The sequence below is a fragment of the Carassius carassius genome, chromosome 27, assembly GCF_963082965.1.
Source record: "Carassius carassius chromosome 27, fCarCar2.1, whole genome shotgun sequence".
NCBI lineage: Eukaryota > Metazoa > Chordata > Actinopteri > Cypriniformes > Cyprinidae > Carassius > Carassius carassius.
In genome coordinates this window covers 2,393,144-2,409,052 of record NC_081781.1, presented here as the reverse complement: position 1 = coordinate 2,409,052, position 15,909 = coordinate 2,393,144, and the positions used below count along the sequence as shown (strand labels likewise).

The window sequence follows — 15,909 nt, the reverse complement described above, 5'->3', positions numbered from 1 at the left end:
TCATAAAAACTGAGTTAGAGGCCTAGAAAAACAACACCTCTGTAATAATTTATGAATTTTCTCTGGAAATGTTTTTTTTTTTTTATTCTCCTGGGCAATGTAGTACAGTTTTCCTGCTGAATGGACGGGACATTCAGACAAAAGGCAAAACCGCTACAGATGTCTGGACACAATATGTTCAGTGTGAGTATGTCTTGGCAGGGCATGAGCTCTCATCTGCCATATGTCGCATGAACACATGTCAGCATGCACCACAGGGGAGAGAGTGGGGCGATCTGTCTTCCTGTCATTCCTGCGAAAACACAAACTAACACAATTTCTGCCCCACTTTGCATAAAGAGTCTGCGAACTTGAGAGGTTACTGGGCTCTTTTTCTCAAGAGATAAATCTGAGAAACAAAAAAGCTGTTGCTTTCCATCTTGTTGTTTAAGAGAAATAAGAGAGAATCTTTTTTTTTTGTTTTATATGCTGATTTACAAAAAGGCCTAATATTATGTTATTTGGTAATGCTGATAATGCTAAAACATTCCATTACATATTTTTTCTCCCTGCAAAAAAAGAAAGCAAATGCATCATATTTTGTTAGAAAGTGTGACAGGAATTATTTTTGAAATCAGCACCCCTAAAAGTAGCAAGAAACAAGTATAGGATATCATTTCACAAATATTATGCAGGGCAGTGTATTAAAAGAGGGCATATTTGTGTTTTTTTATGTGCCCAACCAAATTTTCAGAGCTTTATTAACCAAATTATTTTTGAATCTCTCAATTGTAAACAAAACCTGACTAACTTCACAGACAGCTGCATGGTTCTCCTGGTCTTGAGCCTCGATGAGCTCAGACAGGAAGTACGGCCCGTGGGACTCCACCAGTGGCGTGATCTGCTCTGCAAATATGTGCATGAGGTCATCGTGATCTTCCACTCTGGGGAATGGAAAGTTATTGCACCAGGATTTTAATACATCACTGTGCTGCAAATGCCCTGTATGAACTATATATTGATATAAATTGTGTACAGTAGGACAAAAAAAGTCTAGACATGGATTATGATCGGCTTTACACTAGATGAAACTACACGACTGTCTGAACGAGTGAATTTGAATGACACAAATGAGTGAATTTCACAGAAACATGCCTATGACGCTTTTCACCCAAAATACAAGAGGAAAATAAGAAATTATATTTTGCATAGAAAAAATGAAAATTAATATTTTTTTCAATTATTTATTATTAAAATTAAGCATATTTCCTGCCATTATAGTAGTTTATAGATTTTTTTTAGTTCTTTGTTATTTTCATTGTTCTCATTGATGATTCGCATTAACTTTATTATTGCAAGACAAGTATAAACAATTTTATAATAATTTTATAATTACGTAACAATAAATAATGTAACAATTTTACATTATAATCAGAATAAATTAAAGGTAGTACAATTAATAGTACCATATTATAAGAATACTTTACAAATTAAATGATATATATTTTTTTCTATTACTCATACAGTCAATGTTGAATCTGAATGAATGACTTCTATATTGAAATAATTACAATTGAATTAATCTAATAAGTACAGTAATAATTGAAAAATATATAAGAAAATATAATTGTATACATTTATTTTATTTTAGCATTACAGTAATGTATTGCAAATGTAAATTTGGAAAATGTACTTAATTCTCATGTACTTAATGTCACAATACAGTGAAATATGTATTTGTCAGTTTTCATGAGATTCACCCGTTCAAAAGTACAGTAAATGAGAGGTTTACAAACCTGGCTCTGCGGATGTGAAGTCGAGGGCAGTGATTGTGTCGTTGACAGACGTAGGCCGAATACTGAACCTCCTCCTTAACAGGCATCACGGGTTCAAAGATCTTCTCCAGTGCTGCCTCTGATTTGAAGAGAATGACAGAATAATGTCATAACAATGTTACTGTCAATCCTAGCACACACAAAAATTCAAAGTAATATTATACTCATTTATTTTCTACCAAGTGAGCCTCTGTAGGGAGTCAGGAGGCAGATGTATTCCAGATCCACAACGGCATTGAAAACTGTTCTAGAATTTAGATACAAAGGAAATAAAATCTTTTATCATTGAATTTGATTGAATGGATACAGGAAGGCATTGCTATGCAGTCAATACAATTTGTGCTGCCTAAAACGAGATTCATATCCACCCTAACCAAATAACAACAGAAAAATCTTGTTTTATTACATTAGATATAAACCAATGAGCAGACTGTGTGTATCCTGCCTTATAGGTGAACCTCACAAAACCTGTCAAGAACATGTACAGGTCACATTTAAAAAAATATATATATATATATTCTTTTTGTGAGATCACCTTTAAATGTTCACATCGATAAAAGAAAATACAAAGCAGTCTTCTTTTACCTCATTATCTCTTTAGCGCCCCCTATGGAGAAGCCAGGCTGAGCCACAAATAAACGCAGGAAAAGAGTGTTCATAGGCTGGAGGAAAGACAGACAGTCTGTCAGGGGGCTGTAAAATGGATATGTTAAATATGAATGGACATCGTCGTTTATTTGCTTTGCCTACCATGAATTTCTCGCCATTGACGTGATTCTGAAGTAAATTCTTCCAGTATGCCTGATCAACCAGCTCTTCAGTGGGGTGGTCTGAGAAAGATGCATGGGCCAAAACTTCTTTCGTAGCGGTGATCAGGGACACGGCTAAATTAGCTTTCTCACTGCAATGAGAAACAGAAAAAATTCTGTTCAATCAAACAAGTCTACGTCATGAAATATTTCCGATTATACTATATTATAATCAAAATAAATGACAGTACTCTCAGAAAAAAAATAAAAAACAAAAAAAGCTGTCACTCCTGCGCTACCTTTTGAAAAGGTACACTTCTTTAGGTAGTAATATGTTCTTACTAGATAGTAATGTTCCTGTGGTTCAGTGGTAGAGCATTGCGTTAGTGCAAAAGGTTGTGGGTTCGATTCCCAGGGAATACATGTTAGGTAAAAATGTATAGCCTGAATGCACTGTAAGTTGCTTTAGATAAAAGCATCTACTAAATGCATACATTTAAATTTTTACATTTAATTTTAAATTTAATATGTACCTTTAAGTGATTAGCTTTTGTAATTTTTTTTTTGAAAGCATAGATAGTCTTACAGAAACAAAATAAAACCATAATAAATACATACTTTCATTTACATTTACATTACATTTAGTCATTTAGCAGACGCTTTTATCCAAAGTGACTTACAAATAAGGACAATGGAAGCAATCAAAAACAACAAAAGAGCAATGGTATATATAAGTGCTATAACAAGTCTCAGTCAGCTTGAACACAGTACATGTAGCAAGGGCTTTTAAATAATATAATAAATAAAATAAAATAAAATAAGAAAATAGATAGAATAGAAAAAGAATAGAGCAAGCTAGTGTTAGAGGTCATTCATGCATTAACATAATTTTTTTAATGAAATTTAATATTTTAACATTTATAAATGACTTTTATATATTAAAATGATTAATCTAATTTACTTGTATATTTTTTCTCAATACAAATAAAAAAGCTAAATATAATTGTATTTATTATATATAAGTTTGCTTATATGTGCTTACTTTATTTTATGTGTATTTATTTCATTTATTTTAAGAGACTTATTGCATATTAATTGTCATAACTTTAACACTTACAGAAGATGAATGACATTGATTCTCCCAAACACAGCAACAGCTGCAGGACTGATCAGATCATTGATCTCTTCAGCATCTGACCATTCAGTTCTCCTCACACTCACACTTTCAGCTTTCCCAGCGGAAGAGGTGATGGTGCTCATTTTAAACCTAATACAATTATGAAAATACATAAATACTCTTAGATACAGACATACATTGTGCTATGGCTGTAAAGATTTGCTATTTGTTTTTTTGTTTTTTTGTTTTTCATTTCTGTACTACCAGTTAAATGTTTAAGACGCACATATAGAATTGCTAAACAAATCAATAACAAATCTTTGATTTCAGCTTCGTCGCTTGTACACAACAATACATAAAAAAACAATGTTCATTCATTTACATTTAAGAAAAATACGAAACAAAAGCACTATAAAACAGACCTTTCGTGTGAGAATACTTAAAACCTGAAGTATTTTTCACGTAAACTGGAGTCACAGCTAACCTTTAGCGAGCGTCCTGTAACCATGGTGACCGTGCTCCGTGACGTAGCTTCAGTGAAAGGTTACCGCGCGTCACGGCAAACGCGACGCGCGCGCGGCACGCGGAACAGAAACGTCGCTGAACTTTTAGCGGCTTATTCAAGTTTTAAAAACGTGAAGAAACACGCAAAGTTATCTTATAATAAAGTGACAGGAGTGTAATAATCATGGCGTCCACCGCGGCGGGTAAACAGAGAATCCCGAAGGTGGCAAAGGTAGAAAATAAATAATGTTTAGCGAGTTAGCATTAGCATGAAGCGGCGGTGTTTCACTGTAAACACCTATTAGATCGTGTTTATAGATGTGGTTCATCGAGTTAACCGTTGTTTCTGTTTGTATTTATTTCGTGTTGTGTGTTCAGGTGAAAAATAAAGCCCCAGCAGAGGTGCAGATCACCGCGGAGCAGCTGCTCAGAGAGGCGAAGGAGAGAGAGCTCGAGCTGCTGCCTCCTCCACCCAAACAAAAGATCACTGATGCAGAAGAGCTCAACGACTACAAACTGAAGAAGAGGAAGGTACACGTGCTATATGTTCTGTATATGACCACGACATATTTGGCAAAGAACATATACCATCATTTCATCACAATCTCTCCTTCAAGTTAGGCACATTAACCACAACTCCTTCAAAAACAGCCAGAAACCTTGGAGTTATGATTGATGATCAGCTGATTTTCTCAGATCACATTGCTTAAACTGTCCGATCCTGCAGATTTGCTATATTTAGCATCAAGAAGATCAAACCCTTTCTTTGGGAACATGCTTGCTATGTGTTCTGTGTTAAGCTAACTGAGACTTGTTATAGCACTAATATTTCATTGCTCTTTTGTTGTTTTTGATTGCTTCCATTGTCCTCATTTGTAAGATGCTTTGGATAAAAGCCTCTGCCAAATGTAATGTAATATTTGGCAAAGAACATAAAACACAATACCATGGAACATCTTCAGAAAATATGGAATTTTGTAGCGTTTTTTCCAGAAAACATTGCACTGTCACGACATCTGTCCCAAATATACATGCTTTAAACATGACACTTCCATGGTGCAACTCCAGAAAACATGGTATTATCATATAGAAAACAGGAATCCATTATCTAAAAATGGCATTTCTATAATGCATATCTAAACACATCCAATGTTTTTCTCACATTACAGGGGTTTGAAGACAACATCAGGAAGAACAGAACTGTAATCAGCAACTGGATCAAGTACGCACAATGGGAGGAGAGCCTGAAGGAAGTCCAGAGGTGAGTTTTAGTTTGTTGTCCAATGACTTAATCGTAGACTGGAAGTGATTTCTGTAACTGTTTTTTTTGCCTTCAGAGCTCGCTCTATCTACGAGCGTGCGCTCGACGTGGATCACCGCAACATCACGCTGTGGCTGAAGTATGCAGAGATGGAGATGAAGAACCGGCAGGTGAATCACGCTCGCAACATCTGGGACCGAGCCATCACCATCCTGCCCCGTGTCAATCAGTTCTGGTATGCTTCCTCCTCATGATCATATACACGTTCAGACACAGATACTATGTGTTTTTTTTCTCCTGATTCATTCATTCATGCGTTTATGCACCAGGTACAAGTACACCTATATGGAGGAGATGCTGGGGAACATTGCTGGCTGCAGACAGGTGTTTGAGCGCTGGATGGAGTGGGAGCCGGAGGAACAGGCCTGGCATTCCTACATCAACTTTGAGCTGCGCTATAAGGAAGTGGACAAGTCCCGCAGCATCTATGAGAAATATATCCTTTCATAAATGGCCTGTTGCATCAGCAGTATGCAGATACATACAGTACACTCATATAAAACCATATACTATATAGCAAATCTCAACTGCCTTATTCATTTCTTTACAAAATGAAACTATATGATCACCTAACTCTTTATATAAATTTAGAATGATATATATAAGTATGTCCAACTTCAACTGCGTATATACAGTATACTTGCATAGGGCGATATACACTCTCAGCTTGATTACTTGTATCATGGCAAAATAACTATATTATCACCTGGCTTTAATTTGCTAAATGCATAAAGCATGAAGATATTATAAACATTAACAATGTGAATTTCTGTAAAACTCGTTTGAAATAATGTGTATTGTGAAAAGTGGCATACAAATAAATTTGACTTGAAATAAACCTAATATTTATTTTATTAAGGTTTATTATTTTATATTACACTACCAGTCAAAAGTTTTTGAACTGGAAGATTATGTTTTTTTTAAAGAAGTCTCTTCTGCTCACCAAGCTTGCATTCATTTGATCCAAGATACAGCAAAAACAATACAATTTTAAAATATTTTTACCATTTAAAATAACTGTTTTCTATTTGAATGTATTTAAACTGTAATTTATTCCTGTGATTTCAAAGCTGAATTTCTAGCATCAGTCCTCCAGTCACAGGATCCTTCAGAAATCATTCTAACATTATGATTTGCTGCTCAAAAAACATGATTATGTTGAAAACACTTGAGTGGAATTTTTCAGGTTTCTTTGATGAATAGAATGTTCAGAATAAACAGCATTTGTGTGAAATGGAAATCTTTTGTAGCATTATAAATGTCTTTATAATTACTTTTGATTAAATTAAAGCATCTTTGCTAAATAAAAGTATTAATTTCTATAATCCCCCCTCCCAAAAAAATGATGCGGACTCCCAAGTTTTTGAATGGAATAATGTATAATGTTACAGAAAAGATTTTTATTTCAGATAAATAATACTCTTTGGATCTTTCTATTCATCAAAGAATCCTGAAAAAAATGTACTCAACTGTTTTAAATATTGATAGTAATAATAATAATAATAAATGTTTCTTGAACAGCAAATCAGCATATTAGAATGATTTCTGAAGGATCATGTGACTGGAGTAATGATGCTGAAAATTCAGCTTTGATCACAGGAATACATTACATTTCAAAATACTGTATATTCAAATAGATATGTTATTTTAAATAGTACAGATATTTCACAATATTACAGCTTTTGTTGTATTTTGGATCAAATAAATACAGGATTGTTGAGCAGAAGAGACTTCTTTACTAAACATTAAAAATCTTACTGTTCAGAAACTTCTGACTGGTAGTGTGTATTATTTTTATTTTAGAATGAATGGCTGTTATCTAAAAAATGTAGTTATCCTTAATGGCAGAGCACTTGTGATGGTCCATCCCGAAGTGAAGAACTGGATCAAGTACGCTCACTTCGAAGAGAAGCACGGTTACATCGCTCTGGCGAGGAAGGTGTTCGAGAGAGCTGTAGAGTTTTTTGGTGAGGACCATATCAGCGAGAGCCTTTACGTGGCTTTTGCCAGATTCGAGGAGAAGCAGAAAGAGGTATGGCTTCCTGCGTTCATGACCCTTCTGTTGTTTCCTGTTCAGACCTGACTGTTGGCTTTTTGTCTTTTAGTTTGAGAGAGTTCGTGTCATCTATAAATACGCTTTGGACAGGATCCCCAAGCAGCAGGCCCAGGAGCTGTTTAAGAACTACACCGTGTTTGAGAAGAGGTTTGGAGACAGGAGAGGAATCGAGGACGTGATCGTCAGCAAGAGGAGGTTTCAGTATGAAGAGGAAGTCAAGGTGAGTAAAGCACACTTGTATGTATGGTAATATAAATGCTGTGTGTGAATCTGTGTGTATGTATAAATTCAACCAAATATATGTATGTCTTTCTTTTTTTTGATATTGTTCATGTCATTCTGCCTAGTACAGTAATCTTATGAATGCTTTGTAAATATTTTAATAAATGACTCCTTCAGGAGTGTGTATGTTAGCCTTATACTGTTAGTAACAACAAAATAAACAATTAAATTGTATTTATTTAAATGACCATTAATCCTTACTCAAAATTTCGTAATACTTACTCTTCGTTCTGATTATAAAACATCCTAAGGACACTCTTGGAAACTTTTTAGTCATCGTTAAAGCCTTTTGCAAAGCATCAGTATCTTACTTAATGACTCAGTGTTTCTTATTAGCATTTTTCTTTGCTGTGTAGGCAAACCCACACAATTATGATGCCTGGTTTGATTACCTGCGGCTGGTGGAGAGTGACACCGATGCAGACACGGTTCGAGAAGTGTACGAGAGAGCCATAGCCAACACACCCCCCATCCAAGAGAAGAGACACTGGAGACGCTACATCTACCTGTGGATTAACTACGCTCTCTATGAGGAGCTGGAGGTCAAGGTATGATAGACGTCGCTGAGCTGAAGTATTCAGCATTCATTTGCATCTCTCAGTTAAACCGTGGAATTATGTCAACATTTAGAATTGGAGTTTGATGTATTATGTCTTTGTCTGATTTGTTCAGGACCCTGAGAGAACGAGGCAGGTGTATCAAGCATGTCTGGAGCTTATACCACACAAAAAGGTAAAATTGCCCTTCCTATGGTGGTTAAAAACACGGTTTACACAACCTCATGTCAGTTTTTGGTAAACCAGTCCTTAAAATGTTAATTCGGCCCCCTTTTGGCAACAATTTTAACTGCTGAAAAAAAAAATTGTTGTGCTTGTGCTTATATAGGTATCATTTCTAAGTAAATTTTTTTATGAATTGCTTTCTAACTATAGCCTATGTTCTTTTTAATACTCAGTTTACCTTTGCCAAGATTTGGCTCTTATACGGACAGTTTGAAATCAGACAAAAAAACCTCCAGAACGCTAGACGAGGCCTGGTAAGTGTTTCACTCTGAAAACAGATTTATATACTTTGACTACTGTTCAAAAGTTTGGGATCAATAAGATTTTTTTTTTTAAAGAAATTAATACATTTATTCAAAAGGGATGCATTAAATTGATCAAAAGTGACAGTAAAGACATTTATAATGTTGCAAAAGATTTCCATTTCAAATTAATGGTGTTCTGTTTATCAAAGATTCCTGGAAAAATTGATAATACTCAGAAATGTTTCTTAAGCAGCAAATCAGCATATCAGAATGATTTCTGAAGGATCATGTGACACTGAAGACTGGAGTAATGATGCTGAAAATACAGCTGCGCATCACAGGAATAAATGTTAAAATATAGTTACAGAAAACCGTTATTTTAAATACACTACAATTATTGATTAAATAAATGCAGCCTTGGGAGTATAGAAGATTTCTTGACCCCAGACTTTTAGGTAGTGTACTTCCTACACACTGACCTCTGACCTCTCTCCTGTTAGGGCACAGCCATCGGAAAGTGTCCGAAAAACAAACTGTTTAAAGGCTACATCGAGCTGGAGCTACAGCTGAGAGAGTTTGACCGCTGCAGGAAGCTCTACGAGAAGTATCTGGAGTTCAGTCCAGAAAACTGCACCACCTGGATCAAGTTCGCCGAGCTGGAGACCATCCTGGGAGACACTGAACGGGCCAGAGCCATTTTTGAACTGGCCATTGGACAACCACGACTCGACATGCCAGAGGTCACTACTTCACATTTCTCTCTCTTTACAGTTTTTGGTTCCTTCCAAGTTTTTTCCCCGCCATATTCTCACTAAATCATATTATATGAGCCATGAAAGCCTGATATTTCAAATATGATACTTAACAAAAAGCACTTGTTAACTTTTAAAGTTAAAAAAAATATATATTTTCTCTTATGGTTCAATAAACTATTTTGAAAAACATGTCAGACTGTTGTCTCATGCCAAGCCTTACAGGGTTAAAAAGTCATTCTTAACTGTTTCTCCACTGTATCATTTTCATCAGGTGCTGTGGAAGTCATACATCGACTTTGAGATCGAGCAAGAAGAATACGACAACACACGAGGACTTTATAAGAGACTGTTACAGCGTACTCAACATGTCAAAGTAAGCCACCAGAACGACGGCGACACAACATGCTCATTGTAAATGAATATCTGAAGCATTTGTTTTTCAATCTGGTTGAATTGTAGGTCTGGATCAGCTTTGGCCAGTTTGAGCTGTCCATCGACAGTGACGACCGCATACAGAGATGCAGACAGATCTATGAGGAGGCCAATAAGAGTATGCAGGGCTGTGAGGAGAAGGAGGAACGTCTGATGCTCCTGGAGTCCTGGAGAGACTTTGAGGATGAGTTCGGATCCTTAGTCAACAAGGAAAGAGTCCGGAAACTCCTGCCGGAGAAGGTGAAGAAGAGGAGGAAGATCACAGCAGAGGACGGGGTGAGAGTTTATGCTGCCTTCTGTCCTGTTTGCTGCATGGTTCTGAGATTGGGGGTGTAGGTTCTTTTCTAACATTGAGTCATCATAAATATTAAAAACTCATTTGAATTCATTGCATGCACACGTTTTTGAAGTTATAGTGACACTTGTTTTCTTAATTTAACCATTAGAAAAAATATTTGAAATGGAAATGGTTTCAGTCAAGAATCTATTTAAAATTTTAAAGTATGAAAGTAAAGGATGATTTAAAGTAAAGTTGCTTTGTTAGCTACTCTGTTAAAGTAAAGTATGATTGAGCATTTTACTTGCATGTGCAAATTACTGTAGAAGTAGTGACTCGCTATATCAATTAGAAATTCTGCTGATGCATCAGCCTTGAAATCGTGAAATGTTTGTTTCATTCAAAAATCAATATAAAATTGTAAAAATCAAATCAGTTGTGATTTTGAAAGTGTCATTCAATATTTTTCAACAATTTAAAATACATAAAAATGTAATCATATTGCTTTTATGCACACACAAACTATTAATAAAGCTGCCAATACATTGTTATTTTCAAAGACTAATAAAGAATAAAAAAAATGATATGTATGTATATATATATATATATATATATATATATATATATATCTTGGAATAAACAATTTTAAGCAATTTGTCTTTTTCCTTTTCTTACCAGAGACAGGAGAAGCATTTGCATAATCCTATTAATGTACTTAAATCGCTACAGATACAGAATCGCTTATAAAAATTCAAATTGTGTCGATGCGAATCAAATACTTTTGAATTGGGGAAAAAATCTTTCCTGAATCAAAAACCTATGAATCATTAATTTAATTGATTCAAAGTTTCACATCCCTAACACTGTCTTTTGTTTATTAGTCGGATGCAGGTTGGGAAGAATACTACGACTACATCTTCCCCGAGGACGCTGCCAACCTGCCCAACCTTAAACTGCTGGCCATGGCCAAGATGTGGAAGAAACAGCAGAAGCAGGAGGATGAGGAAGAGCAGGAAGAAGAAGAAGATGATGATGAAGGACAGCAGGTACCTCAAGGGAAGGAAGCAGAGGAGAGCCCAGAGCCAGAGGAGCAGGGACATGCAGCCCAAAGAGAACAGCCTGAAAACGAGTATGACGATCGCGACGATGATGCTGAGAGCAGCAGTAGCAGTGACAGCGAGAGTGATGGTGGCCCCCGCCAAGATGACAAGACGGAACAAGCGAAAGCAGACACAGAAAATCACTGAGCTGCTGTGGTGCAACGTTACATGTCATTTGTCTCCGTTTCTTTCTCTGTCTCTTTTCTTTTGTAACAAAATAAAGGTGTGAACCAAATGTGCCAATCACTTATTGTTATTCAATATGACGGCTCCCAAACAGATCATCGCTTACATTGTAGTTGAAGAATCAGAGGGAATCTTATTGCAAATGTTTGCACAGCTGTCATGTTATTAATGATGATTGAGCAAACATTGAGTTTTCTGATGCAGTAAGAATGCACAGGCTGAGTTGTCTACTCTGCATTTATTGAATTTATTTACAGAAGCTGTGCATGAACGTATTTGAACACATTTACAGGGACAAGTTTATGATAATGTCCATAGTGTTACGGTCTTATTTTGATAGCCTTTGCAATATTACAGGCAAAAATATTACAGCAGAAACAGTCTATGACCCTGACCTTTTTTTATACGCTTATCAGTTATCAACCTGCGCATGAGTGTTTTATTTTTTATTTAACAAGACAAATACAACAAGTGTTTGCTTTAACCTTTTTATTTCATGTAACTACAATCCCAAAGTCCTTTAGTTTCAGCTTTATTACCCCGATTCATTCAAAGCAGTGACTCTCTTGACACAATTTATCTAAAAAAGCCGATGTCTGTTTTGCCAGTTGGATGTTGAGGATTTCAGAGAGCCACTTGTTAGTGTTATTCAATATCTTCTGGCCGGACTGGATGCGGAAGCGGGATTATGGATTTCTTCTCTGTGTCTCTGGATAAAGCTTTCCTCATATCTGTCATATGAAAGAGTAAAATAAGAAAAGAGAGTTTAACTTGCAAAAGTCTTTACCGTGATGCTTGGTTTTACTGCACTGGTGCAATTTAAGTCTCTTGTTTGCAGCTGAAAAATGTAAGTCAGATTGCATGGTAACGTTAACAAGCAGAATAAATGTTGTAGGACAGGTTATGATTGGTCTTTCAATTTTACATTTAAGGTTAGGGGTTTATTAAAAGCTCTAACCTTAAATATGAGCAATAATATTGGTGATGCTTGCCTCAGAAACACAAATAATAACCTGAATATGATTATTATCTGAAACCCAGTAAGTCACATACACCACCATTCAAACATTCGGGGTCAGTGAGAAGTTTCTTCTGAACACCAGGGTTGAATTTATTTGATCAGCAGTAATATTGTGAAATGGTGTTACAATTTTAATTAACTGTTTTCTAACTGAATACATGAGCAGTATTTTCAGCATCATTCCTCCAGTCTTCAGTGTCACATGATCTTCAGAAATCATTCTAATGTGCTGATTCGCTGCTCAACAAGCATTTATTATTATGATTAATATTGCTTCATAAAATTTTTGTTAACTGTGATACTTTTATTTTCAGGATTCTTTGATGAATAAAAATTTCAAAAGAACAATGTGAATTCAATTTATATGAAATTGAAATCTGCTAAATTTCTTTCAAATAAAAATTGTTCCGACCCCAAACTTTCGAACAGTAGTTTAATGCTCACACAAGTAAAGAAACCTACCATAAGCATCTTCGTCCGGTTCACCGTTATTAGCCGAGTAATACTCTATAACGGTTCTGTACACACTGTAGCCGAGCTGTTTGTACATATTCACAGCGACTTGATTAGAAACTCGCACAAAGAGATCCACAAAAAATCCGCCCTTCCTAAATAAACAAGAGACACAGAGGAACTCAGTGTACAGATACTGTGCAAATATAATTTCAGTTTATACTGTTCTGCTTGTTTTTATTTCCACATGCATTTATTAAACACATGCTTTTGTCTAAAGAAAACTACAAATGAGTGATGTTACCTTTCTGAGATCTCCTCTAACATCTCCATGAGTTTGGCAGCCAGACCCAGCCGTCTGAACTCGGGTGCCACAGAGAGGGCCGTGACGTGCCCGTGCCATTCTTCTCTAGCGACGGACCCCTCTGCCTTTCCCATGACTACCAGATGACAAGTGACATACAGGTTAGATATTTACTCTAGTCTGAGAGATGCACATGAAATCAAAATGTATTCTAGTTACTGTTTTAATACATGTTCCTAGTCTTACTGCGAATGATTCATGTTTTACTACTGAAAAAATTTGCATCAAAATGTAATGTAAACAACTTTTTTTTTTTCAGATGACATCATCAAGGCCCTGTTATTATTGAGCCCAGTTGGATTAATTCTGGTATGCAGCATCCATTTTTTGACAAAGGAACATGCCAGATTTCAAAGTAAAATGGCTTTCTGTATTCTACAGAAGTAGGAAGTATGTCACACAGATTTGGGACAGTGTGACAGATCAGAAAGAAACACGTTTGACTCACTGTAGCCCATCAGTTCACCTCCTGGAGCCTCTGAGACTATGAAATACTCCGGCCAGTGAGCCAAATACTGAAGATAGAAGGGAATTCCATACTGTACAATAAATTAAAGTCAAGAAAAAAGCAAGACTATATTAAGAATAAACCTAGTGACAGACTGATTAACATTTTTGAAGGATGTGTTTTAAAGGATACGGTTTCTGTCAAGGGATCCAGATTACTGTGGGATGAAAATACACAGAAAAATGTAAACATCACAATCTCATATGACGAGCAGCATATAGAAACACAACTAAAAGAATTAAACATCACAATCACATGTGGAATTAACACAACACTGATAGAATTATTATTAGCATTTAGTTTACAGGAAAAAGTCTGATATCACTAGATATTTACTCCGATCATGTTCAACATGTAGATAACACAATAGCAAAATAGCGCAGGGCAGTACACTAAACAGAAAGTACCATGTTTTTTGAACAAGTAGCATGGTATTGGTATATATATATAAAAAAGATAAATATCAACGCTATTATATCGCTATTACTCACATATTGTTGAATTTAAACAGATCATCGCAGGTGAAAGCTCGTAATGTTGTCATCTCTCGTCGTGTGTGCAGGAGGAGGCTCTGACCTCTCACCTCTACGTCGCACGTGTGACGTTTCATTGTGTTTTTAAACAGCGACATCTGTCGGCTCAGTGGAGAAATACACAAGCGTTTACTTTTTATTACTATTATTAGATTAGATTAGATTCTACTTTATTGTCATTGCAAGTTACAAGACAACGAAACGCAGTTAGCATCTATCTAGAAGTGCAATAAGCAGTAAGTACAGAATATACAAGGTCTACAATATGTTACAGATGTACAATAAATATACAGATAAGGTAGTATTATGGACATAATTTAGAGTTCAGCAAGGAGACAGCTGTAGGGAAAAACCTGTTCCTAAATTTGCTGGTTCTTTCCTGAGGGCAGGCGGTTAAACAGTCTATGGTCAGGGTGAGAGGAGTCCTTATTATTTAATTATTATTTAATCATTAATACTTTTAATGTGAATTATGTATTATTATTTTAATACGGTTTACTAATATTTATTTATTTGGTTGTTTAAACCGGATATTAAGTATAGATTAAAATTACATAACATATATTACATTAAAACATTTAAATGATTTACAAGTATAATTTTTTTATGAAAACGGCACAACATGTTATGAGTCTGGTTCTCCTCTCTGTCTCTCCTTTCCTTTTCCTCCCTCTGCTGGTCATTACCTCGCTCTTTCCCTTTCCCTCTTCAGCTGTTTCTCATTTGTAGCCTTTTCGCTGATCCTTTCCACCTGTTCCCTCTCTAACTCAATTGCTATTTAATGTCCTCTGTTTTCTTGCCAGTTGTCGGATTATTTCATCGGAGTATGATGCTGGTGGCTTTCTACAAACCCTGCTGTATCCGTCTTGTCTTGTCACAGTCCTGGCTACAGTCAGGTTCAGGTCAGCTACACCTTATCGCTGCCTATTAACCTCTCTTCTACTGTGTCCAGCCCTCCCGCTGTCGAGGATCTACCTGAGCAGCGCTCAGAGCATTGCGGCCGCCCAATACGTGGGAACGAGAGGTCAAGGCTCCGCTAGCCGGTCTCCCTGTTAACCTGCTGCATTCCTGCCGTTCACTAAATCAGAGAGAGCCCCTTACCCATTCATCGAGGACAGGGCTGGACTGGGACAAAAAATCGGCCCGGGCATTTTTGCCCAGACCGGCCCACTATATGATCATAAACACCACCCATCTTTGCACGCCCTTAATTATATGCATACCAACTCCTATTCATTAAAACCACTAATGCCATGTAATGAGTGAGTATAGGAACGAGTGAGAGTTAACAGATGAAATAAGTCAAAATTTGATATATATTAATACAGTTGAACTATACTCCACAGCGGTGAATCCTAAAACAAGCTATAAGCGGCTCTGGCATAGCAATACCAGTGTTTCTTACAGGAT

The 15,909-nt window shown here is 36.1% G+C and overlaps 3 protein-coding genes across 3 annotated transcripts in view; 1 reads left to right on the top strand and 2 right to left on the bottom strand.

Annotated features, from left to right (window-relative positions):
- cfap61 (cilia and flagella associated protein 61) overlaps positions 1 to 4,189 on the bottom strand; it is a 28,353-nt gene extending 24,164 nt beyond the window's left edge. The window contains exons 1-7 of the mRNA XM_059512092.1: positions 4,103 to 4,189; positions 3,681 to 3,830; positions 2,565 to 2,715; positions 2,400 to 2,476; positions 1,994 to 2,061; positions 1,776 to 1,893; positions 791 to 923 (exon numbers count right to left, since the gene is read on the bottom strand). Coding sequence (XP_059368075.1) covers positions 791 to 923; positions 1,776 to 1,893; positions 1,994 to 2,061; positions 2,400 to 2,476; positions 2,565 to 2,715; positions 3,681 to 3,823 — 690 coding nt within the window. The 5' untranslated portion in view covers positions 3,824 to 3,830; positions 4,103 to 4,189. The remainder of the gene's footprint in view (positions 1 to 790; positions 924 to 1,775; positions 1,894 to 1,993; positions 2,062 to 2,399; positions 2,477 to 2,564; positions 2,716 to 3,680; positions 3,831 to 4,102) is intronic.
- A 35-nt stretch (positions 4,190 to 4,224) lies between these two features.
- On the top strand, positions 4,225 to 11,669 carry crnkl1 (crooked neck pre-mRNA splicing factor 1). Its single transcript, XM_059512090.1, has 14 exons — positions 4,225 to 4,416; positions 4,563 to 4,715; positions 5,354 to 5,445; positions 5,522 to 5,680; positions 5,775 to 5,941; positions 7,359 to 7,537; positions 7,611 to 7,781; positions 8,200 to 8,391; positions 8,516 to 8,575; positions 8,799 to 8,879; positions 9,371 to 9,610; positions 9,897 to 9,998; positions 10,085 to 10,333; positions 11,216 to 11,669. Exons 1-14 carry the CDS (start codon positions 4,369 to 4,371, stop codon positions 11,579 to 11,581), a joined length of 2,259 nt encoding a protein of 752 aa, XP_059368073.1. The 5' UTR covers positions 4,225 to 4,368; the 3' UTR covers positions 11,582 to 11,669.
- Positions 11,670 to 12,094: 425 nt separating this feature from the next.
- On the bottom strand, positions 12,095 to 14,513 carry naa20 (N-alpha-acetyltransferase 20, NatB catalytic subunit). The gene is made up of 6 exons (XM_059512091.1): positions 14,458 to 14,513; positions 14,099 to 14,123; positions 13,907 to 13,997; positions 13,399 to 13,534; positions 13,104 to 13,249; positions 12,095 to 12,351 (listed from the first exon to the last, which is right to left on the bottom strand). Exons 1-6 carry the CDS (start codon positions 14,508 to 14,510, stop codon positions 12,266 to 12,268), a joined length of 537 nt encoding a protein of 178 aa, XP_059368074.1. The 5' UTR covers positions 14,511 to 14,513; the 3' UTR covers positions 12,095 to 12,265.
- Between the last annotated feature and the right edge of the window lie 1,396 nt (positions 14,514 to 15,909).